Genomic DNA, 24,428 nt, shown 5'->3' on the forward strand with positions numbered 1-24,428 from the left:
TGTCAGCTCTCCTGAAGCTGCAGCCTATAAGTGAGCCTCCTTGCTCTTCTGCCCCCAACACAGTCTTTCCTGCAGAGGGACTTCCCCCTATTGTAGCTGCCCCCTGCACGTGGGGTGGAGTACCAGGCCCACTGTTGGATTGCCTGGTCCTGGCAGCCCCGTGCTTTTGCAGGGAGAGGCGTGCCAAGACACGGTATGTTTCATTATAAATCCAGCCCTGGAGCTGGCTGCTGGGGAAGTCTCCAAGGCCGTGGACTGGCTCTTTAAGGGTATGTCTACACTACCACCCTAGTTTGAACTAGGGTGGTTAATGTAGGCATCCGAAGTTGCAAATGAAGCCCGGGATTTAAATATCCCGGGCTTCATTTGCATCTTGCCGGACGCCGCCATTTTTAAATGCCCGTTAGTGCGGACTCTGTGCCCGCGGCTACACGCGGCATGGAGTAGGTAGTTCGGATTAGGCTCTCTATTCCGAACTACCGATACTCCTCATACCGGTAGTTTGGAATAGAGAGCCTAATCCGAACTACCTACTCCGTGCCGCGTGCAAGATGCACATGAAGCACGGGATATTTAAATCCCGGGCTTCATTTGCAACTTCGGATGCCTACATTAACCACCCTAGTTCGAACTAGGGTGGTAGTGTAGACATACCCTAAGAGAAGCACTCACTCACCCACTGCCCACAAGCTTGGGACACTCCACTAATTCAGACCTCAGACCTTAGCAGCTCCAGTCCTCAGTCCAGAGCCAGGCTGTCCCCTCTCCCCTGCTCTATGGACATAGAGTACAGGAGGGAAAGGGGGGAAACCTGGCAATATCTCCCACCCTACACTTTGCACAGCCAAAAGGAGGGTTCCTGGAGTAGCTGCAGGAGCAATGTGGCTACAAAGCCCTGGGCCTTTTCAACTGTGTGGCACTCGAATCTCTCCTGGATAGCTGCCTAGGCACAGTTTAGAGGGACATAGCTTCTAAGTTGTCAAAATATGACGGTACAATGGCGTCACTAGAGGAGGAAGAATTTGAAAAGCCATCCCAGGATAGTCTCTGTCTAGCCCATACCAAAGTAGGAAACTTTTCTCCATCCTAGTGCAATACTGACATCACTGGGCAGTGTTAAGTGAAATTAATCTCATTTGCATCATGATAATCATCAGCTGTATTAATTCTTTTGATTTATGATCTAATTAGTATTTGTATTTTTCACAAATTATGCAGTTTATACGTGGAATGTCTATATCACAATTATGTACTTTTACCATCATTTTGCCTTTTTTATCTTTTGTAGATTATGTCTTGATGCTATATCCCAGACTTCTCCAGTCCTCTTGCACCTCTTTCTTAGGAGCATTTTTATTATTAATGAGATTAATGTTAAGGAAGGAGCACTCTTCTGTGATTCCATTTGTTCCAATGAGATACTGTACAATGGACAAGTATGTTTGGCTTAAAACTAATGCTGGGTTTGAGTTTACCTTTTTTATTTGACCAGTGTATCTCAAAATTCTATGGTATATGGTACAATGTATTACCTGTGAATGCGGTTTATCTCATTCTTCATTAGCATGGCATCCATCAAGTACAATCTTCTGTGTTTTTAAGGCCTCTTAACATTTGTTGATATTTCTATATCTTTGGTGAAAGTGAATTTTCTAGATCAATTATCCCCTCATTCAGGGGCAAAGCACACTGAAGCCAGTGGAAGGACTTTCATTGACTGCAGTATGGGCTCTGTATGGTTCTAAAGAAACAAAAATCACTGTTAATTTTGTGCTGTTTCAGTGTTGCTAGAATTTTTTCTTTATCAATGTTTTTGTGACTCGGCCTGTATTTTTATTTAATATTAAACGTGTAATAGGCTAGATTGGGCAAACTTTTTTGCTTTGAGGGTACCGCAGAGAGTCTGGGCAAGGGTGCAAGAGGCAGTGTGGGGTGCAGGCTCCAGCCCAGCACCACTGGTCAGCTCTGGGATGTCAGTGCAACAGGGCAAAGGCAGGCTCCCTGTCTACCCTGGCTCCACATGACTCCTGGAAACCGCCAGCATGCCTGTCAACAGCTCCTGAGGAGTGAGGGGAGGAGGTAGTTCTGTGTGCTGCCGCCATCTGCATACACTGTCTCCCAAAGTTCCCATTGGCCCTGGTTCCCTGTTCCCGGCCAGTGGGAGCTTCAGGGGACAGTGTTTGCAGGTAGTGTGGCAAAGGTATTTTGAGTTCTTTCTTGCTCCTCTCACTCACCAAAAAAGTGATCTAGTATTTTTTGAAAGTAATAATGCAAAGGTATATCGATTTGATTTTCAGTTTATTTTTATTCCAAGTCCCATTGCATTTATTTTACCTAAGGATCCAATCCCGTAGTCCTTACTTTTGTGAAACATATGATTGATTTCACTGGGCCTGCACACAGAAGCAAGGACTGCAGAATTCAGACCTAAAATGTCCAGGCAAGAAAGCAATTGATACCCACTTGTCAATTAAATATGAGAGATTATCATGTGAAATTTCCATTTTGCTAAGTTGTCTGCATTTCTACTAATGCACTCAACTAATGTTGAAGCCCAAGCTTTGTAGGCTGATAGTCAAAGGATACAATTAGTTCAAAAACACTGTCTTCCTTTGGAGTCTTAGGGTATGTCTACACTACCCTCCTAGTTCGAACTAGCGGGGTAATGTAGGCATACCGCACTTGCAAATGAAGCCCGGGATTTGAATTTCCCGGGCTTCATTTGCATAAGCGGGGAGCCGCCATTTTTAAAACCCCGCTGGTTCGAACCCCGTGCAGCGCGGCTACACGGGGCACGAACTAGGTAGTTCGAACTAGGCTTCCTAGTTCGAACTACCGTTACTCCTCATTTCACGAGGAGTAACAGTAGTTCGAACTAGGAAGCCTAGTTCGAACTACCTAGTTCGTGCCCCGTGTAGCCGCGCTGCACGGGGTTCGAACCAGCGGGGTTTTAAAAATGGCGGCTCCCCGCTTATGCAAATGAAGCCCGGGAAATTCAAATCCCGGGCTTCATTTGCAAGTGCGGTATGCCTACATTACCCTGCTAGTTCGAACTAGCGGGGTAGTGTAGACATACCCTTATATACTTACTGCAGGGATCACTGTAAAATTTATTCACATTCAGACATCTTATATCCTAAGTAGTTATACTGCTGCTTTAGACACAGAATGTCTTTTTTCTTCTAGCAAAATGCAGGACAATGTAGCACTTTAAAGACTAACAAGATGGTTTATTAGATGATGAGCTTTCATGGGCCAGACCCACTTCCTCAGATCCCTCAGATCCATTTTTTCTTCTACTCTTTCTTCTACTCTCTGAGATAAGTAATTTAAACAAGAGAATTTACATGTGAATAAAAATGTTTGTCTATTTACAGGTTGCTAGACTAACTGAATGTGAGAGAATGATGGTGGCAATTGAACTCAGTAATTGGTTAAATGATGCAAATTATGTCCTGCAAGCTGTTGTTCAATGTTATGGTCTCCTTGCTCCGATTATCTATCACAAGATTGCTTCAGTGCCAGTACTTCAGGTAAGTGCATTAAAAGATAGGCTGCTTGCATACAAATCTTCTGAATTAAAAAAATAATATATAACAGAAACAGAAGGCAAACCAAACATGTGGGCAGTGTGTTCTTAGAAGCATATTCAGAGCAGTTTTTAATGCTTTTGATAATTTCACAAGACACAAATATTTATTCCATCCATTCCTGTAAGATTCAAAATCTATGAATCTGGATACTTTTCTTAGATATGCTAGTATAAATTCAGAGTAATTCCATTGAGTTCACTGTGGTAATGTGGTAGATTTAAAACATGCCAGAGTTATAGCCATAACCCCTGATTGTATTTTGTTAACAAGCAGTAGTGTTGAGGGAAACAGAGTCAAGCACTCAAAGAAATACTCTTATCATAATCATCTCTCTTCAAGCTATGACTTTGACTGATGGGGTCTTAATAATTCACTTTGTTTTAAATGGAGAGATCTTTTAAAAACAAAAGCAAGCATCTTCTAAATGAAATCTGAATGACTTCTTGAGCCCCGATCTGCTTTTTCGACAGATAGCGTCCACGCTGAATGGACGCTATCTCACATTTAAGCTGTGATTACTATGGACGGAGTGGCCATCGGGGCACCTGTGCTTCTTCCTCTTTCCTATCCTTGCGAAATAACTCCCTTTTCGCCATCCACACACGCCTTTTTCTGACAGAACTCTTTTGGAAAAAGGCTTCATCCTCGTAGAAAGAGGTTTACCAATGTCAAAAAACCCCTCTGTTCTTTTGATTTTTTTTCGAAAGAATGTGGTTGCAGTGTGGACATAAGTGAAGTTTTTTTGGAAAAAACTCGGCAGTGTAGACCTACCCTGGGTTAGTTTTGGGAGTCCCAGTCTCTGCTCTGAGACGACTGTGGGAGCTGGTGCTTGGTGGGGTGGGCAGGGGAAAGAAAGGGATTCTGAGAAGCAGGATTCCTCAGTTCCTTTTCTAACCATGCCACTTCTCCGCTCAGTGCTTTTAAGTTCACATTAAGTTCATACTGTAATCCTTCTACTTTCAGATTCTCATCAAGTGTCTAACAGTCCTGCAAGAAGTCCCAAGTTCTATCTTACAGAGGAAACAGACAGGTTGTTATGAGAGTATTCAGCATATGATAGCTTGCTCCTCCTATTATACAGCACAGGTATTTACCTTATTGTGTTTAGGAATGTAGACTTAAGGCTCAATAGATACAGAAAAAAAATAGACAAACCTTCATCTTACTGATCTGACCTTAAGAAGTGTTTGGCACTCTTGAATAAAGGCCTAAATTGAAAAGTAGTGGTATAAAAACATTTATGTTTTGAATCAGCAAATTTTAGTAATGCTGTTTATTGTTGCTTAAGTTTTAAAAATCTGAAATTTTATTAAGTAGTTTGTTCAGAGCATAGATTATTATTTATTTACTAGCAGAAATACCTGGCGTCCCCCGGGGAAAATATAGTAAAAGGCGTAATGAATGAGCTATGTCAATTACATTAACATAGCATATTTTACTGGAAATACTTTTCTCTTATATATTATTTAAGAAATTAACATAGCTAGTGATGTGCTTACAAAACGCATTTACATTTAACTAATTTCTTGATGACAAAGGTGTGGTGAATGAACTATATAAATTACACAGGGTATGTTTACACTACAGAGTTATTTCGAAATAGTTATGTCTTATTTCAAAATAAGGCGTCTACACACAAAATGCATTTTAAAATAGCTTTTTGCTGTTTCGAAATAGCGCGTCCACGCTGATTGGATGCTGAATCGCATTTAAGGCCAGCCATAACTGGTTCCGGGAGGGCATCAGGTCAGAAGTTACTTTGTGGCCAGGGTGGCCAGCAGGGTACGTTGGGAAGGGCTGGAGGCTCCCTATTTCGAAATAAGCTTCTACACAGCGCTTATTTCGAAATAGCAATTTCGAAATTGTTGCTATTCCTCGTGTAATGAGGTTTACCAATTTTGAAATAAGCCCTACGCTATTTTGAATTAATTTTGAAATAGCAGTTGGCTTGTGTAGATGCTAGGAAAGTTATTTCGAAATAATAGCTGTTATTGCGAAATAACTTTGCTGTGTAGACATACCTTTAGAATTGAGAAAAGCCTAGTGGACTACTTAGTTCATACTACTTAGTTCATAGCCAGAGGGAAAAGATCTCATAATTGCAGTTTGTGACACACTTAACAGAGTCTACCAAATGCCTATGATGAGATGCTACTACAAGCTAATTATCAGTGGGCCCAATTGGGGCTCTGGAGGAACCGATTTTGAGATATAACTAATCCAGTTATTTAAGTTAGGAAATCAGTAGTATCCATTCAAAATTTTGTATTTCTAGCTCTTATCATTTAGGAGAGCTTTCAGGACTAACAAACAAACAAACAAACTTTCTAAAATATAAGATTATTTACAAATGGAATCAGTGGCCTCATTTTCATTTGTACTTTGCAGTGCTTACATTTAATAAACTTAAAATGTTAATCTTTATTGAACTACTAGAAGATTTATCTGGCATTGCCTTGGTCAATTACAGGGAGGCAGTGGATCTGCTCATAAGGTCTGTAAGCTTCTCCCAAGGTTGGCCCAGAGCCAGAGTCAGAGGGAGGCCATGCACCCCAGCAGCTGGCTTTGCTCTGGGGCTGGCCAGGGAGAGGGGTTCATGCACCCTACCCACCAGCTTTGGGGCAGCTAGGAGGAGGGGTGAGGAGCTGCAGCTTCCTGCTACAGGGGGGAGTCCTGGGTCTCGTAGGCTGGATCTGGCTCGTTGGGAAGGAAGCAGCTGTGTGCGCTGCTGCCCCTTCCCTCGGCTGGGGAAACTTCAGTGTAGGAAACTGCTCTCCTGGAGGCTTTCCTCACTGTTCCCATTGGCCAGAATCACACCTATGGGAGAAATGGGGAAGAGGGACAGTGTCTGGGAGTGGCATAGTGCACAGAGCCAATTAAGTGCCTCAGATGCCTCACACCTATTGCCCTCACATATCCCGCTCCTGCCAAAACCCCACACTCTCAGCCATTTTCTGCACCCTTCTTTCTTCCCAGATCCTGCACCCCAGCTTGCTACTGCACCTTCTCTTCTTCTCACACTCTGCACCCCCAGCCTGCTGCTGTGCCCTCCATCTCTCTGAGACCACTCACCCTTAGGCCACTCCTTCATCCTCTCTTCTGCCTAGACCTCGCACCCCTATCTACCCAGACCCCCCACCCTCAGCCTATTCCTGCACTCCGCCTCTTGGACAGATCCTTGCCCCCAGCATGCTCCTACACCCAGCTTCCTGGCAAGACTCTCACCCTCAGCCCACTCCTGCAGACTACCTCCCACCCAGACTCCCCACCCCTTCCCCCTCATACACCCTCTTCTGGCTGAGACCATGCACCCCCGACACTAGTCTCGCATCCTCCTTCCAACCCAGACCTCACAACCCCATCTGCAACTCACCTCCCATCCAGATCCTGCACCCCCATCCCTATCCTGTTCCCCAGCAGCTCCCTTATGCACACTGAACCCCTCAATTTTGACCTCACCCTATAGCCTAGGGAGGCCCACAAAATCTATGAGACCTGGGACTCCAGAAGAGTTACTCTGGCCTGTGGGAAGCCCTGAATCATGGTCCTTTCTTCTTTCCCCTTATGGGGCTAGAGCGCAAGGGGAGTGAGGCGTTTCAGTTGGGGGCCACATCAGTGAGGGTTAGGATGTTTTCGTTTTGTTTTTTAGTAGGTTTTTTTTTTTGTTTTCGCTTCTCACTTTAGTGTGGCCTCTGACTGATTTTTCTGTGGGTCAGCAGCTCCTAACCCAAAAAAGTTTCCCCGCTTCTGGCAATAAAATAAATAAAGGCAATTTTGAAATCCTTTATTCTTTTGTTTTAAGATATTTAGAGATAAGCAAATGCATTGTGTCATCATGAGTGGCTGGCTGGTGGTCCATAGAAAGGTTTATGTTGAGTGGGCCATAGGCCAAACATTTTGAGAATTACTGCTTAATAATGACATATAGTAGCCTAATTAAATCTCAGAGTAGAACATAGGAATACAACAAATTGTTGACATTGTAATTCAAAGTGCCTGCAAGGCTGCTGATCATTTGGGATAGAGGGTGATGCACTTCATATTTTGAATGATGGGCTTTATCAATAGGTTAAGTGCACAATAGAGTATTTTTAAAATAGGTAGGAGGGCACCTTGTCAGAGCATGTGACAGAAAAATTAGACTAACCCAGAGCATAGCTAAGTGGTTAGTTACCTATGAAGAAGATACTGTCTCTGAGGAACTCAGACAACATATGGTAATGAAGAAAAGGGTTAGTATGTAAATATCAAATCAGATTTTCAAACAGCAATGTGCCTACCATAGCTTTGAGAATCTACATGCAAAAAAAGAGGGTATATAAATGAAGATGCATAACTACAATTTAGGCACTTGCACAGGAAGTTTTGAAAATTCAAACCTAATTTCTTTGATTTTACAATTACTCATGAATAAACTTTTTGATATTGCTCTGTACTTTATTATTACATGAAGAGTTTTAGTCATTGGCTAATATCTCTATAATATTAATGTATTTCCCAGTTACACATTTTCCCAGGAAAAATTTAAATATTACAGATTACTGTGAAAAGAAACAAATAATTAATAGATGTTTAACAGGTGCTGCGTTCATGGAAAGAATATGAACTAGCATTAATTATTATTAACTATGGGAAAAAGTTGTTGGATTCCTCACAAACATCCCATGGACAGTCTAAAATCAGCAGTATTGAAGAAATGCAAGTTGAAACAGAAATACAAGATGAGGTAATCTCCCCCCCCCCCCATTTTCCATTTCTTTTCTAAAAGCAGGACTTTGTATAATGCCAATGTAAAGGCTCATCCTCTCTTGAGTGTCCTCTTTTTGACCTGGGATGTGTGTCCATCGGCTTCTCTGCTCCGACTGGCTCTGGGAGTGGTGGTATCCCAGGTGCCCTTTCCTCTGAGTCCACAGTTCATATTTCTAACTTCATATACAAGAGTGCATATAGAAAAATAGAATTTACACATTTGGCATGCACTCCCTTGGCCCCACATGACTCGTACTGGCAGGCGCCGGGAAATTTAAAGTGCGGGGCTGTGGCGCCCCATCACAATCCTCCCTCCTCCTCCAGCAGCAGCCCGCTGGCCCTTGGGCGGACGGCCCACCGGGAAATTCCCGATATCCCGCAGGGCCAGTCCACCCCTGGCGCTGGCGTGGGGCCTATTGAGACCATTCATGTCAATAGCAAACCATAATAAGGGCCAGGCCTGCTCATCACAAAGACTCTCCCACTGGATTTTGGACTGTATTAAGCTCCGTTACTCCCAATCAGAAGTGGTTCTTCCAGACCACATAAGGACACATTCCATCAGGGCCTTGTCTACCACAATAGTACCCATAAGAGACATTTGTGCAGCTGCTACATGGTTGTCAGACCACACATTTGCAAAGCATTTGGAAAGCATTATACACTTATTGATTTAGTTTCATTATACCTAAATACTTCAATATACAGAAAGTTAATATATTTAAATCACAATTTACATGCAGTTTATTTCATGGTTTATTCTGAAGTTGTCACTGGAAAAAAATCACATAAAGACACTAACAAATATTGATTAGCATAACAAACAGGGAATTAGGAGAGTTCGGATTTATTCCTAGCTCTGCCATTGACCTGCAGCCTACAACTACATAAACTTGAAGCATTAATAATTTATGACTTTTTATATTCTTAGACTCCTTACAGTAAAAAGAAGTCACAAGCAGCTGCAGTTGAAAAAGCAGCTGAGAACCTATCAGCCCTGGAATCAAATCTCCTGAAACTGACAAGACCAGGTAAATGTTTTAGCAGAATATTTACCTTATCTACTACTAGCAGATTACCCGGTGTTGCCAAAACAAAATTCTACTCTAAATTTTTCCATTTTATCTCTCTTCTGTAAGGGTTCTGTAAGGTTTATTGCAAAGCAATCCTATTCCAAGTTCATCCTATTTTTCTGGCTACTCTTGGTTCAGTCTCTGTTTGGTTGTATGAGACACAATCCCATTCCAGATACGTCCCATTTTCTGGCATAACCAAACTTTTATGTTGCTTTAAGTTATGTTAAGAGGAAGCTGTATATGAATTTGGTGTTCCTAGCTCTCACTGTTTAGGAGGAGTTCTTGATCAAACAGACAAACTCTCTACAATATATGTAGATTTCTCATGGCTTGCATTCAAAAATGGTTTTGCTAACTAAGTGCATGCAGTTTCTTTCACTCTTTTTGAGAGGGGAAAATGAGGGACATAACATAATCAACCAAATATATGATTTCTGTTGCCCCATTTAGGATGGCAGTAACATACAGCAAAGTTTCCACCAAATCATTCCTTCATTTTCATGGTAATATCTAATTCCTCATTAACAACCATGATTGCTGTACTCAAGCAAGCACACTAACACGCTTATCAGTTACATGGGGGCTTCATGCTGAAGCTGTTCATACTGCTTTTTTTCAGGACAATCTAGTTTGAGCCTTTAATGACTTATGTCCATTTAAAACTTAAAGTTCCCGCAGAAGTGCCTGCAGCAGTAAATATCATTGACCCAACCCATAAAATACTGAATTTAACAGATGTAATCTTTCAGCATCTATTAGTAATCAGCAATCACTCTTTGGTCACTGTCTTTTTTCTGTGTTTGCGTAACACTTAGCTCAGTGGAGTAATACAAATACATACTTTCATAACAACTGAAATGTTTAGCTGCTCCTTATACTGGATGAAATAGGAAAGGATTATTTGTCCTGCTATATTGAAAGAAGGACAGGAGACATTTGGCATGGGTTTAATAAGACTCAACTTTATTTTTAGGTGTCTGGAACTTTCCAGTGATCAATGTGTATAGTGCAGATAAACTTAATTTTATTCTGTAATTACTTGGGGGCCTACACTAGCTCCCCCCTCTTTTTCCATCCAGCTCCCTCCAGCAAATTCATTGCTAGGACCTCACCATCTGCCCCCCACTCCCACCCCATCATAGGAGGGCTAAGTTAAGCTATAAGAATAGGGGGTTGGCTCCTACAGTACTAATCAGAAGAGTCTTCAGTCACCCTCTTGTCATCCTTTTAATTAACACCTCCTTTAAAATCTTTTCCCAAGCCACTTATCTGGTCGCTATATATGTTTCCTATGGAATACCTACACTAGAGAACTGCCACGAAGAGGTGGCAGCAATTGCTTGGCTGCCACCCCTACCCCTCCAAACCCAGGTGGGTTCCCAAACACCTTACTGCCGCCTTTTTATTGGGTAAAATAAATGGGCTCCAAAGCTTTACAGGGGAACTTGATCCTCCCTGAATAATGTGGTGCCCATAGCATGCTCACACTAGTGATCCTTTTATGACCAAGAAATTTGGCCAGTCTCCCATTAGCATCTGTTGTACATTGTCCACCAAATGGTGCCCCATGATTCCCAGCTAGACCCTGCACTGAGGCAGATCCATTTTGCTGGAAATACATTAAGTTCCTTCTTGTTCCATGAAGTAATTTAACCCCTTTACACATTCCCAAATAGAGTTTTCCAAGGTGTGCCACATTATATCAGTGACTCCTGATGGGCCTCTATGGTACACAGTCATGGCATCAGCTGGTCTAATGAAATGCTTCTTTTTTCTTTGCCAGTGCAGGCTCACCCTGGTCAGTGGGCCTTGGTGGCCAACTCTCAAGGCCACTGGGATGTCCACCTATGTGTATAAAAACTTCAGTCCTATGTGCGATAGATCCAGACCACTGCCTCCATGACCAACATCTGCAATGCAATCTCAACATATTAAAGTTGACTCACCACCTGAGGTTGACACACACTTATTCTATGGCCAATTGGCAGAATTGCCTGTGCCCCCATACCCAGCTGTACTGCTACTTGGCAGAACCAGGCTTACAACCTTTTTGGAAGGTAACAGATGCTCCCCAGCCTCCTTAGTCAGTAAACCATCACAAGTTTAACATTCCTACTTGTTCCTGCCATTGTACACCATATAATTCCAAACCTTCCTCTCCAATAGTACCCTGGCATTAGCTTGCTGATCCCTAAAGCACCAACATTTCTATTAAGAATGCTGTTTTCAGCAGTCTTGCTCAGATTCCTGAAATGTTAACTGTGGTGTGTCTTAGCATGCTCTATGTAAAAGGGAGGCTTTAGGTGAAGAGCTGCTCCTACATAGGTGCTCCCTTCTATGCTCTTCCTAATCATTGTTTGGCTGCTGCAGCAGCAATAGCCTCTTGCTTTCAAGCACATTCTTTGCTACCCCAGGTGCAACTACTTATTTGTGACCTTGTCTGTACAGGGATTTTTTCCCCATAGAACTTCCCAACAGGACTAACGCAATTGTAGCTCCACTATTGATAGCCAAAAAGGGAGTTATCTTAGATAAAGTGTCACTAGTTGCTGACTTTTTGTCCACCATATTGTCTGGATATACTCTGAGCATGACTAGTCAACATGGTGGAAAAAAATCATTGGTGGCCACCAATGTGTTGCCTGCTTTGACGTTCCTGCCATTGCAAACAGTGAAAAATGACTAAAAATGTTGGGGAGGGAGGGAGAGGAAATGTTCACCCCAGAAAGTAACTGTTTTTGAAAGAATTAGGAACTTAACATTTCAATTATCAGAGGGGTAGCCGTGTTAGTCTGAATCTGCAAAAGCGACGAGGAGTCCTGTGGCACCTTATAGACTAACTGAAGTGTAGGAGCATAAGCTTTCGTGGGCAAAGACCCACTTCGTCAGATGCATGTAGTGGAAATTTCCAGAAGCAGGAATAAATATGCAGACCAGAATCAGGCTGGAGATGACCAGGTGGATCCAATCAAGGAGGATGAGGCCCACTTCTAGCAGCTGATCTGGAGGTGTGAATTCCAAGAGAATAGAAGCTGCTTTTGTAGTTAGCAAGCCATTCACAGTCTTTGTTTAATCCAGAGTTGATTGTGTCAAACTTAAAGATGAACTGTAGCTCAGCAGTTTCTCTTTGAAGTCTGGTCCTGAAGTTTTTTTGCTGCAGGATGGCTACTTTTAGATCTGCAATTGTGTGTCCAGGAAGATTGAAGTGTTCCCCTACAGGTTTTTGTATGTTGCCATTCCTAATATCAGATTTGTGTCCATTGATTCTTTTACGTAGGGACTGTCCTGTTTGGACGATGTATATAGCAGTGGGGCATTGTTGGCACATGATGGCATATATTACGTTGGTGGATGTGCAGGAGAATGTACCAGTGACAGTATGGCTGATCTGGTTAGGTCCTGTGATGGTGTTGCTGGTGTATATATGTGGGCAGAGTTGGCACCGAGGTTTGTTGCAAGGATTGGTTCCTGAGTTCGAGTTATTATGGTGCGGTGTGTAGTTGCTGGTGCATACTACCATCCTTATGACATGCTAGTACTCTTCCCCCCCATTCTACTTCCTGCCATAATACTTGTAGTGGTGGTCTATGCATCTTCAGGATCTCTGAGTTCCTTAGCCAGTGCAACTCCCTGTAGTTCAGATCTTCCTGGAGCATCCACAGGTAGCTGAGCATCTGCTTGGGTCTTGTGCCTTTGGCTTCTGTGGTCCAGGACTCCAGTTGTTCCTGGGCAGTCACCAGCAAGGAGCATCCTTCCTTCCTGGAGGTCAGCTCAGACTGAGCTGGCTTCTCCCTTTTATACTGGCACTATACCTAGGGTATGTCTAGACTACATGGCTCCACAACATGGCTCCACGTATGCCTCGTGAAATGAGGTTTACCGGAATGGTCGACAAAGGCTTCCCTTGTCGACTGCGGCGTGTCCAGACTGCCCCATTATGCTGCCAAACAGGTGATTGGCACAGTGTGGTGGCCATTTTGATGTAAATGAAGCGGCGATTATTTAAATCACCGCTTCATTTTCCTATGTCAAGTAAACTCATCTACATGGCTCCATCAATAGAGCCATGTAGTCTAGACATACCCCTGGAGAATGTCCAAAAGGGACATGGAGGTGTGGCTTCCTCTGCACACAGTGAGAAGTTAGCCCATCCCTGTCCAATGCAGGGTAAGTTCACTCCATCACAGTTGCATATAAAAGAGTTACATTTGTTTGCCTTTATGAAGTATCCTGGAGTAAGTTCCATATTCAAGAATGTGACCTGTGTTCATCATTGGAAGACACTGCCTTCAAAACATTTAATCTGTTTTATGGTTTTAGATAACGTCTCCCTCTTTTTCTGAAAAGATTAAAAGAACAAGCATTCCAATATATGGTCATTTTCAACTTCAAAGTAGTGATAATATATGAAATCTTTATACCATACAGTACAGACTAAAGGAGGGTGTTTTCTGATCTTCAGCTGTAGTTCATGAAAAAATCATATCATTTTTGTGTTGTTAGTTATTATATAGATTTGATTTAACTTTGTCATCAATCTAGGTACTGGATCAGAGGTTACAGGACAAGAAGATCCTTTTTTTCTCTACCCTATAATTTCATGTTGGACAACAAAGAATGCCTTTAGGGAAGGTAGGAAACCTGGATTTCTCCTTCGAGTGGTCCCCGTGGGTGCTCCATTCTGGGTGCTGGTGCGTCCTAGCGCCGGCGACCGGAGACTTTTTCTAGCAGTTTCTGTCGCGCTGCGCAGGCGCCGCAGCGCCCTCTAGTGCTGCAGGAACCGTTGGGCGCATGCGCGGCGCGGCTCCTCAGTTCCTTCTCTACCGTCCTTGGCAGCAGACGCAGCCAACGGTTCTCCTATCTTCCTGTTTAAAAATAGATAAAAAAAGCCTCGTTATTCCTTAGTTTCCTCATACTCCAAGTTTTTTTAGCCCTCCTCTCCCTTCCCTGTCAGTTTAAAAAAAAAATAAAAAAATTTTTTTCCTTGTTGCGCTTGCCGCTTTCCCCCGACCCCTCATGCCCGGTTCCCCGGGCTTTAAGAGGTGCCAGTCATGTCGGGATGCCATGCCCGCCTTGGACGGGCATTCTAAATGCATTAAGTGTTTAGGAGAGGCGCCTCAAACTCAAAAGTGCCCCCACTGCTCAAAATTAACGGCGTGGGCACATCGAGACCGAGCAAACAGATTGAGGACCTTGCTCTACGAGAAGTCTCTTCGTCCATCTTTGCAGGACTCTCCTACAACTTCGACAACAGCTCATCAGAGCAAGGGTATGGAGAAAAATCCTCCCTCTACCCATTCTGGACCCGCGACCTCAAAAACAGGTCTAACCCCGAGCCCAGTACGGCCCTCGGTGCCGTTGGCCGCACGGGCTACCACCGAGCCCAGGCCAGGAACCTCAGGATCAGCGCTGCCTAAACCATCGGCACTGCGCAAGAGAACACACTCCGAACCGTCACCGGTTTCTAGGGCACCGACGCCTCTGGCACCGGAGACTCCCTCGGTGCCGACCACACCGACGGGCGGCCTCACAGATTGGCCGAAACACCATGCCAAGACGGCACCGGGCTCGGTGCCAAAGAAGCACCGCACCGACATGCCACCACCGGGCACTTCGGCACCTGACAGGGGCTCGGCACCGTCACCCTCACCATTGTCAGGGCCGACCCCTGCACCGCCTACTCCGCACCATGCGGCACCGACCGCAAGTCACGAACGGCACCGTTCTTGGACCCGGAGCCGCACATCCTCGGCACCGCCTTCTCCTGCTTCTTCCGTCCATTCAAGGAGGTCCCGTCATTCTTCGGTCGTCTCTCGTTCCCCCAGCGAGATCAGCACCGATTCAAGGAGCAGATTCTCCTCCCAGCATTCTAGCCCAGAGCACAGACCCCCCCCTCTTGGCAGCCTGCGGTAGTTCAATATGCATACCCTCCCCCTCCACACACATGGTATGCCCAACAATACACCTACCCACCATTACCATACGCCAACCCATGGCAACCCTGGGAGCAACGGTCAAAAAAGGGCCACCATCGAGCGCCTTCCACCATTTCTAGACCTCCACCTCCCGATACTTTTGCCGCCACCGAGGCGCTTTCTGTAACCGAGCCAAACTCCCCGACCCCCTCGGAGGCACATTATTTGCTCTCTGAGGGAGAAACCAGATCGCCGCCTAACTTCTCGTCCTCATCACCAGACGAAGCGGTCACACCTGAAGCTTCGCCATCTGGGGATGACATCAGGAAATTTCAAGACTTTTTTAAAAGGGTGGCCGTAGCTCAACAACGAGATCTCCAGGAAGTGCAGGAGAAACAATATTTCCTTCTTCGCACACTGCAACCCACAACTACCTCCAGATTAGCTCTCCCCATGGATGAGGCTATTATGGATCCGGCTGATAACATCTGGCAAACTCCTGCATCCATCACCCCAACAAACAAAAGGGTAAACCACAAATATTTCATTGATCCAAAAAATATGGACTTTCTCTTTACACGCCCACCCCCGAATTCCCTGGTGGTAGACTCGGTTCGACACAAGGGCAAACAGCCCAATCTCAGGTCCACCCCACAGGATAAGGGCCATAAAAAGGTGGATATTATGGGGCGTAAAGTCTATTCTTCAGCCACGTTACTCCTGAGAGTGGCGAACTACACAGCCATGCTAGCAGACTATGATTACACCAACTACTCGAAGTTACAGGATCTGCTTCAACATTTACCAGAGCATAAAAGACCAATCTTGCTTAACATCATGCAAGAGGGTCATAACATCGCTCGTACAGCCCTACAGTCCTCCATGGATGTAGCAGACACTGCAGCTCGCGTGACAGCCTCGGCGGTAGTCCTTCGAAGAGCATCCTGGCTACAAGCATCAGGCATACCCAGAGATCTGCAGCAAAAGGTTGTGGATCTGCCCTTCGATCGAGCCAACCTTTTTGCTGCAAAGATGGATGAAGTACTCCATTCAATGAAGGACTCTCGCACAACTCTTAGAACACTGGGAATGTATACCCCCCCATTCAAGAGAACGAGATACCAGCCATACCAAACACCAGAGAGACACCTTCAGGCAGCAACCCAGAACCGACTTCCGCCCGAGACAAAGACCACAGAGGCGTAGACCCCAAAGGCAACAACAGCAACACATCACAACCCACCCGCCAACAACCAAACAGCAGGTTTGAAGGTCAGGTCAAGAGCTGCATAGCCAATCCACCTTTATCGCCAACAGACTCGGTTCAGTTCCATCAACCCCTCCGGACCTTTTTCCACCAATGGTGTCTCATCACTTCGGACAAGTGGGTTTTGGAACTAATCCAGTACGGTTATTCGATCCCATTTACCTCCATCCCTCCTACCCGCCCTCCTACCCTGTCCCTTTTCAGGGACCCATCTCACGAAGCAGTTCTCCAACAGGAGGTGACACGTCTTCTCCAACTCGGCACAGTAGAACAGGTACCTCCTCAATTCTACGGCCGGGGTTTTTATTCAACCTACTTCTTAACCCAGAAGAAGACGGGAGGATGGTGACCCATTTTGTACCTCAGACACCTCAACAAGCACGTGGCATACCACCGCTTCAAGATGGTAACTCTAGCAACAACCATCCCCGCTCTCGATCAAGGAGATTGGCTATCGGCTCTCGACCTTCAGGATGCCTACTTTCACATTATGATTCACCCGGCCCACAGACGTTTCCTACGGTTTACAGTAGGCGACCAACACTACCATTACCGAGTACTCCCGTTCGGCCTATCAATTGCCCCCAGAGTTTTTCCAAAGACCTTGGCAGTGGTAATGGCGTCACTGCGCTGACAAGGGACCATAATATTCCCGTACCTCGACGACTGCCTTATAAAAGGCGCGTCTTTCCAAGAAACCAAAACCATGACGGACAACACAGTAGCCCTTCTACTCAGCCTCGGTTTTCACATAAACTATACAAAATCCACCTTACTCCCGACTCAGAGGCTAGAGTTTATAGGCGCTCTCATCGATACGACTATGGCAAGAGCTACCCTTCCCGACCACAGGTTTGCCACCATTCGGGAATTGATCTCTTCGGTGCAATCAACTCCAACCGTGACGGTCAAACTCTGTCTCAAGATCCTCGGGCATATGGCCTCCACGACCTATGTCATCTTCCTGGCCAGACTCCACATGAAAGCACTCCAGTTGTGGCTCGCAACGGTTTATAAGCCCTCCAGAGACCAACTTTCCAAGCTCGTTGCTATTCCACCACGTATCCTCAGTTCCTTGCTTTGGTGGAAAATCCCACACAACATGCTGCAGGGCGTTCCTTTTCAGCGTCCTCCTCCCGCACTCACAGTTGTAACAGACGCCTCGCTTATGGGTTGGGGGGCCCATTTAGGAAACATCATAGGCCAAGGGAAATGGTCTTTCACGGAGCAAACCTTTCACATCAACCTCCTCGAATTACGTGCTGTCAGATACGCTTGCAACACTTCAAACAGTATATAATGCACAAGTCTATTACTATCATGACAGACAACACTATGTGTATGTACTATATAAACCGACAAGGGGGAGCCCGATCCCCGTTTCTCTGTTCGGAGGCGGTCAAGTTTTGGAATTGGTGTCTCATACACCAAGTCACTCCGTCGGCCGTTTACCTCCCGGGCATCCTCAACATCACAGCGGACGTTCTCAGTCGCTCATTCCAAGATCAACATGAGTGGGAGTTCGACAGGCACGCCCTGACTCCACTATTCTTTCGGTGGGGCCAACCAGACGTAGACCTCTTCGCCACGAAGAACAACAGGAAATGTCATCGGTACTGCTCCAGAGGAGCCCAGAGGAGACATTCCCTCGGGGACGCATTTTCCATCACATGGAATGCCCCTCTCCTCTATGCGTTTCCTCCCTTCCCGCTCCTGCACAGAGTCCTGAACAAAATCAGGTCAGACCAGGCATGGGTCATAGTGGCTCCTGCATGGCCCAGACAGACATGGTACCCTTACCTTCTCAAGATGATGCTGATGGACCCGTACCCCTTTCCTCTCCGCCACGATCTCCTGTCCCAGAACCACAGCAGAACTCTCCACCCGGACCTTCACAAGCTTCACCTTCACACTTGGCTCCTTCATGGCTCCAGGATGCCGAGACTACCTGTTCGGAGCAGGTGAAGGACATACTGATTAACAGTAGGAGGCAGTCAACCAGAAGGGCTTACTCATACAAGTGGAAGCGATTTTCCCACTGGTATAGTCGGCTACACGCAACCTCTCCACAGTCGGCCTCTCTACCTACCTTGTTGGACTATCTGTTATCCCTCAAGCAATCTGGCCTTGCACTCAGCAGCGTTAAGGTCCACGCTGCTGCTATAGCAGCGTTCCATCATCCTACGGATGGCATGTCCTTCCTCGCTAATCCATTGACCAAACGCTTCTTTAAAGGCTTACAGAACACATTCCCGCCGATCTGCCCTCCGGTTCCTGTCTGGGACTTGAATCACGTTCTAAAAAGCCTGACAAAGCCACCATTCGAGCCGATGGCTACCTGCTCCTGGTCTCTCTTATCGATGAAAGTATCTTTCCTCATCGCAATCACCTCCAGTAGGAGAGTGAGTGAATTGGCAGCCTTGATGGCAGACCCACCATATACAGTATTCACGAACGACAGAGTAATACTTTGACCCCACCCGAAGTTCCTCCCCAAAGTACTCTCACCCTTTCATGTGAACGAACCCATACATTTAACTGCCTTCTTTCCTAAGCCTCATGCTGACCAGATCCAGGCGGCATGGCACACTTTAGATGTTCGACGTGCTCTGGCATTTTATGTCGATCGCACAAAGCCGTGGAGGGCCTCACCTAGGCTTTTCATTTCCTATGCCAATAAATCAATGGGACAAGCGATCTCGTCTCAGAGAATCTCAAACTGGATTACTTCTTGCATCCGCACTTGTTATACCTTACACAATAAACACTTACCAGACAACATCACGGCTCACTCCACCAGAGCCGTGGCTTCCACAACAGCTTTCCTTCGGAATGTCCCACTCCAAGATATCTGTAATGCTGCCACTTGGTCATCTGACCACACTTTTGCACAGCACTATGCACTCTCGTCTTCTATAGCTTCGTCCACGGCGGTGGGACACGCAGTCTTGTCCACAGTGACTACTACACGGCTCCAAACCCACCTCCGCGAGCTGACAACTGCTCTGTAGTCACCCAGAGTGGAGCACCCACGGGGACCACTCGAAGGAGAAGAAAGAGTTACTCACCTTGGTGCAGTAACGGTGCTTCTTCGAGATGGGTCTCCGTGGGTGCTCCACTACCCTCCCTCCTTCCCCTGCTTTGGAGCCTTGTACTCTAGCGGATAGAGAAGGAACGGAGGAGCCGTGCGGTGCACGCGCCCAACGGTTCCTACAGCACTAGAGGGCACTGCGGCGCCTGTGCAGTGCGGCAGAAACTGCTAGAAAAAGTCTCCGGTCACTGGCGCGAGGACGCACCAGCACCCAGAGTGGAGCACCCATGGGGACCCATCTCGAAGAAGCACCGTTACTGCACCAAGGTGAGTTACTCTTTCTTTGCTTTTGTTGTCCGTGCTTTTTTCTTTAAAATCATATACTGATAAAGTAATAGGTAAAATTAAAAAGTTATTTTTATTCGTCATTGTTTGTAATAAGCATTTTACAACTTGAAAGCATTGTTTCCATTGTTTATCATTTTATCATTTGAAAGCAATAAAGTTATTAATGTTCCTTATGGAAATGCATTTATATTCACATGAAATATTTGAAACAAATTATTACTTTGCTGGAAATTTGATGTTTTTTCTTTTTGTCTGATTATCTTGAAAATGGGCCTATTTTCAAAAAAGAATTACAATGTTTTGTTAATTTTTCTATAAAAAGCAATGCCCTTTCTGCAACCCCTAAGGCTGTGCCTTCTCCTATGCTTAAAAGCAACAGAATTTAAAATATCAATGCAGACAAAATTATAAAATATACACAATTCACTATAATCTTAACACTGATTAAACTGGGACTAAATATATATTTTATTTCTTGGTGGCAGAGATGAGATGGGGCATGTATGGCCTCATATCACAGACTGTAAACTAGAAATATGAAAACACATCTAGAATTGGCAAAGTAAGACTTATATCCTGCATCAAGTACTATGTAGGTTGACCCTTTACTAACATGGTTTTCACTGAAAGATTGGAACCTAAATGAACAAAATGCATTTGTGATATTCTATCCTTCATTTTTATTCTTCACTTGCTCTCTAATTCACAAAATTCAGTAAATTACAATAGGTCTTGCAGACACTAGTACAAATATGGGAGGGTCTGCTGCTACTAGCATCTGAAATGTTTTATGGATTATATACTATATGCCATTGAACTATCTGATTTTAATATTAGAATATTCTTGCCTCTGTCTTCGTGCAACATAATATAAATATGCTTTAAGAAATTATCTAATAAAAAGTAGCAATATAAAGCAGAATTCAGAAAATAATTAGGCTATTAATACAAGAAAGCTTATAATAATGGCATATTATTTTATTGTTAACATAGTAATGAAATTCAGGAAGAAATCTCGTTTCCTTGAATTCTTTGTTCAAGTTTTGCACAAAGCACTGAATGAAGAGAAATTTCAACGAATACTTGAATGGACAAGCAGTGCGAAAGATTTCTTAAGAAGGTGACTTTAAATTACAGTAGTAATAGGACTCAAAATAATTTTGATTTCTGTCTCCAGAATCCCAGATACAATAAAGTCTGTAAATGTATGACAAAGTACATGCTACGGGGAAAGGTTGGTTTAAGGTACCAACAGATGCCAGCTATGTAAAAAATGTAGCTGGAGTCGACATATCTTAAGATGAGCTTTGGCACTGTCTTCCCAGTGGGAGATTGGCGGGAGAAATGCTCCCATCAACTAGTACCAGTATCAAAAGGGGCGTCCTCAGTATTCGATTTAGTGGGTCTTTATAAACTCACTAAATCGAACGCCGGAAGATAGACCGGCACATAGAGACATGGCCTAAGAATTCCATCCAAGGTAATAGTGCTTCCATGGTTACTGGCCTGCTAAAGATCAATGAACCTCAAGGGCTGTACAGCTTCCGAGATTATATCCAATTGTGAAAGGATATTTCTCCCTTGCTGTCTGTGTAAAACCTCTCTTTCACATACTCTACATTGCAATGTAGCCATTGGGTTTGTGTCAGTGATATCAGAAGGATAGACTGCTCCCTGTCTCGCTAATATTACTGAGCTTCCAGTCTTGCCGATAATTAAGTCAGAGAGAGTGGCTTAAGCCTTTTTAGTCAGTGCAACTGGAAGAACAAAAATAATGTTTGATGTAATTAAGCTATCTGTAAACCTTAATATATATGTAGGATAGTCTACAGAGACTTATAAAGAATAATAGCACTTAAGACACTAGGACAAAGTTCCTTTGAGATTCTGAACACCCACATTTCCTATTGAAGTCCATAGGAATTCCAGATGCCCCAATTCTTCCTGAAGACAAGGTCCTTTGTCAGTATATTACTAACTTTAATGTTCCCTTTATATTAGGAGGAATAACCACCTTCTTGGTATCAAGGGAACTTTAACAAGGGAAGTAAGTGAGCTCAGTGTATCTGAAGATGCAAAGCGGCATACAGCAGCAGTAGTGGAATTCCAAAAAGTGAGTTGTATTTTAATTTAGAGCTTTATGTCATTTATATATAGCAACAAAATAAGCAAAATAATACGAACAAGATTAAACATCAGAAATGGATAAAGGCATGATTCCTAGCTTTTGGGGCACAAATTTCAGGTCTCAAGATGCCCCATCTAAAAATCCTGGAAAACATAGGCATTGCAGTATGCCTTGAAGGCCAACAGATATAAGATATTTCAAACAAATTTCACAGTACTGAATTCCAAAATTCATAGAGAATGGCGGCCCTGCACCACTGTTCCCTCTAATCTTTTCTATCCATATGCAGATTTTTACCATCCGTGTGTGAAATAAAATTTATTATGGACACTGAGGCATGTGCAGATGTTCACCACCAGTAGAAATACATGCTGCCAGCTGTGGATGCTCTACTAACCATCTGGGCAGCATTTTAATCTCTCCTGGCTGGCCACCCAAGTGCTTAGGTTACAGGGAACACTGTCAGTGGGGAAGTGGTGGTGGGTGTTTGGCTGGCTGCCTCAGTGAAGAAAACAGTGCTTTATGGCTGGTGGGAGGGAAATGAAAACTTCTACAAAAGAAGGAAGCATGGTCACTGACTCATGCCCTGGCAATGTAGGATTAAAAAGGAGCAGCTCTGTGCCTTGAGCCTCTGCAGCTTCTGGGATCCTGAGATGGTAGCAGTCAATCTGAGTCTGCTAGTTCACAGAAGAGATGGGTGAGCTTCCGCTTCATCAACGCCGCCCGTGAAGAGAAAGGTCTCTCCAGCCCATTCCCTAACTCCCAGAGGGTATGTCTACACTACAGCGCTAATTCGAACTAACTTAGTTCGAATTAGTTAATTCGAACTAAGCTAATTCGAACTAATGGATCCAGACTAAAAAACTAGTTCGAATTAGCGTTTTGCTAATTCGAACTAGCATGTCCACATTAAGTGGACCCTGAACCGGGGTTAAGGATGGCCAGAAGCAGTGCCAGCAGGGCATCAGATGAGGACTTAGAGCGTGGAGCTGCTGCCTCAGGCTAGCCAAGGGCTGTGCTTAAAGGGACCCTACCCCCACCCCGGACATACAGTTCTCAGGGGTGCCCCGCTTGCAAAGCAGTCCTGGCTTGGAGTGCCCTGAGTGCCCACACTGGACACATCACAGCACTCGGCCATCAGCCCGGCTGCACTTGCCGCAGGCTGCCATCTGGGGAGAGGGAGCAATTGGGGGGCTGCAGGAGAGCTTCCACCCCCAGAAGCCCGCAGAGCCAACCCAGTCCTCCCCATCGGGGGCTCGTACCCCATTCCTCCCTCACCTCCTTCCACTTACCCTTCCCTAGCCCCCCTTCCTGATGTACAAAATAAAGAAAACGTGTGGTCAAAAATAGAATCTCTCTTTATTGAACAAAACTGGGGGAGACTGGGAAAAGGAGGTGGGAGAGAGGAAGAGAGAGGGTGGGAGAGGGGAGGGCAACTAAAATGATCAGAGGTTTGGAACATGTCCCATATGAAGAGAGGCTAAAGAGACTGGGACTTTTCAGTTTAGAAAAGAGGAGACTGAGGGGGGATAGGATAGAGGTATATAAAAGCATGACTGGGGTGGAGAGGGTGCATCAAGAAAAGTTCTTCATTAGTTCTCATAATAGAAGGACTAGAGGACACCAAAGGAAAGGAATGGATATCAGGCTTCAAACTAGTAACAGAAAGTTCTTCACAAAGCAAAGAGTCAACCTCTGGAACTCCTTGCTGCAGGAGGCTGTGAAGGCTAGAACTAGAACAGAGTTTAAAGAGAAGTGAGATCAATTCATGGAGGTTGGGTCCATGGAGTGGTATTAGCCAGGGGGTAGGAGTGGTGTCCCTGCCCAAAGTTTGTGGAAGGCTGGAGAGGGATGGCACGAGACAAATGGCTTGGTCACTGTCTTCAGTCCATCCCCTCCAGGGTCCCTAGGGTTGGCCGCTGTCAGCAGACAGGCTACTGGGCTAGATGGACCTTTGGTCTGACCCAGGACAGCCATTGTAAGCTCAGGGCTCAGGGTCGGGGGTCTCAGTGGACCACCTTGATTTTCATGCACACCTGCTCCTGGGTGGCCCGCTGGCTGCTCTCCTGCCCTAGACGGCCTCTTTCCTGTGCCTAGTGTGGAGGTTGTGGACAAGGTCCACGATGTCCGTACTAGACCAGGCAGGTGCCCGCCTCTTGTGGTCCCGGGCAAGCTCCCGGGAACCGCCAGCCTGGTCCCGGGAAGAGGGGGAGGGCTGAGAGGCATCGGGTGGCTGGCTCGAGCCGTGCCAGGTGCAGGGTCTGGCATGGGCATCGTAGCCAGCACGTACCCCTTTAAGGGGTCCGGGGCCGGGAGGGGGG

At 45.2% G+C, this 24,428-nt stretch overlaps 1 protein-coding gene across 10 annotated transcripts in view; it reads left to right on the forward strand.

Annotated features, from left to right (window-relative positions):
* CFAP54 (cilia and flagella associated protein 54) overlaps nt 1-24,428 on the forward strand; it is a 238,111-nt gene that overhangs the window by 82,015 nt on the left and 131,668 nt on the right. For all 10 annotated transcript variants that reach the window (XR_012905249.1, XM_075933796.1, XM_075933789.1 and 7 more), the window contains 8 exons: nt 1,289-1,436; nt 3,378-3,533; nt 4,557-4,679; nt 8,173-8,319; nt 9,274-9,373; nt 13,961-14,050; nt 20,973-21,099; nt 21,981-22,092. Coding sequence is in view for 9 of the 10 variants with exons in the window: in XM_075933796.1 (XP_075789911.1) it covers nt 1,289-1,436; nt 3,378-3,533; nt 4,557-4,679; nt 8,173-8,319; nt 9,274-9,373; nt 13,961-14,050; nt 20,973-21,099; nt 21,981-22,092 (1,003 nt within the window). In the remaining variant the exon portion in view is untranslated. The remainder of the gene's footprint in view (nt 1-1,288; nt 1,437-3,377; nt 3,534-4,556; nt 4,680-8,172; nt 8,320-9,273; nt 9,374-13,960; nt 14,051-20,972; nt 21,100-21,980; nt 22,093-24,428) is intronic.

The sequence above is a fragment of the Pelodiscus sinensis genome, chromosome 1, assembly GCF_049634645.1.
Source record: "Pelodiscus sinensis isolate JC-2024 chromosome 1, ASM4963464v1, whole genome shotgun sequence".
Lineage (NCBI taxonomy): Eukaryota > Metazoa > Chordata > Testudines > Trionychidae > Pelodiscus > Pelodiscus sinensis.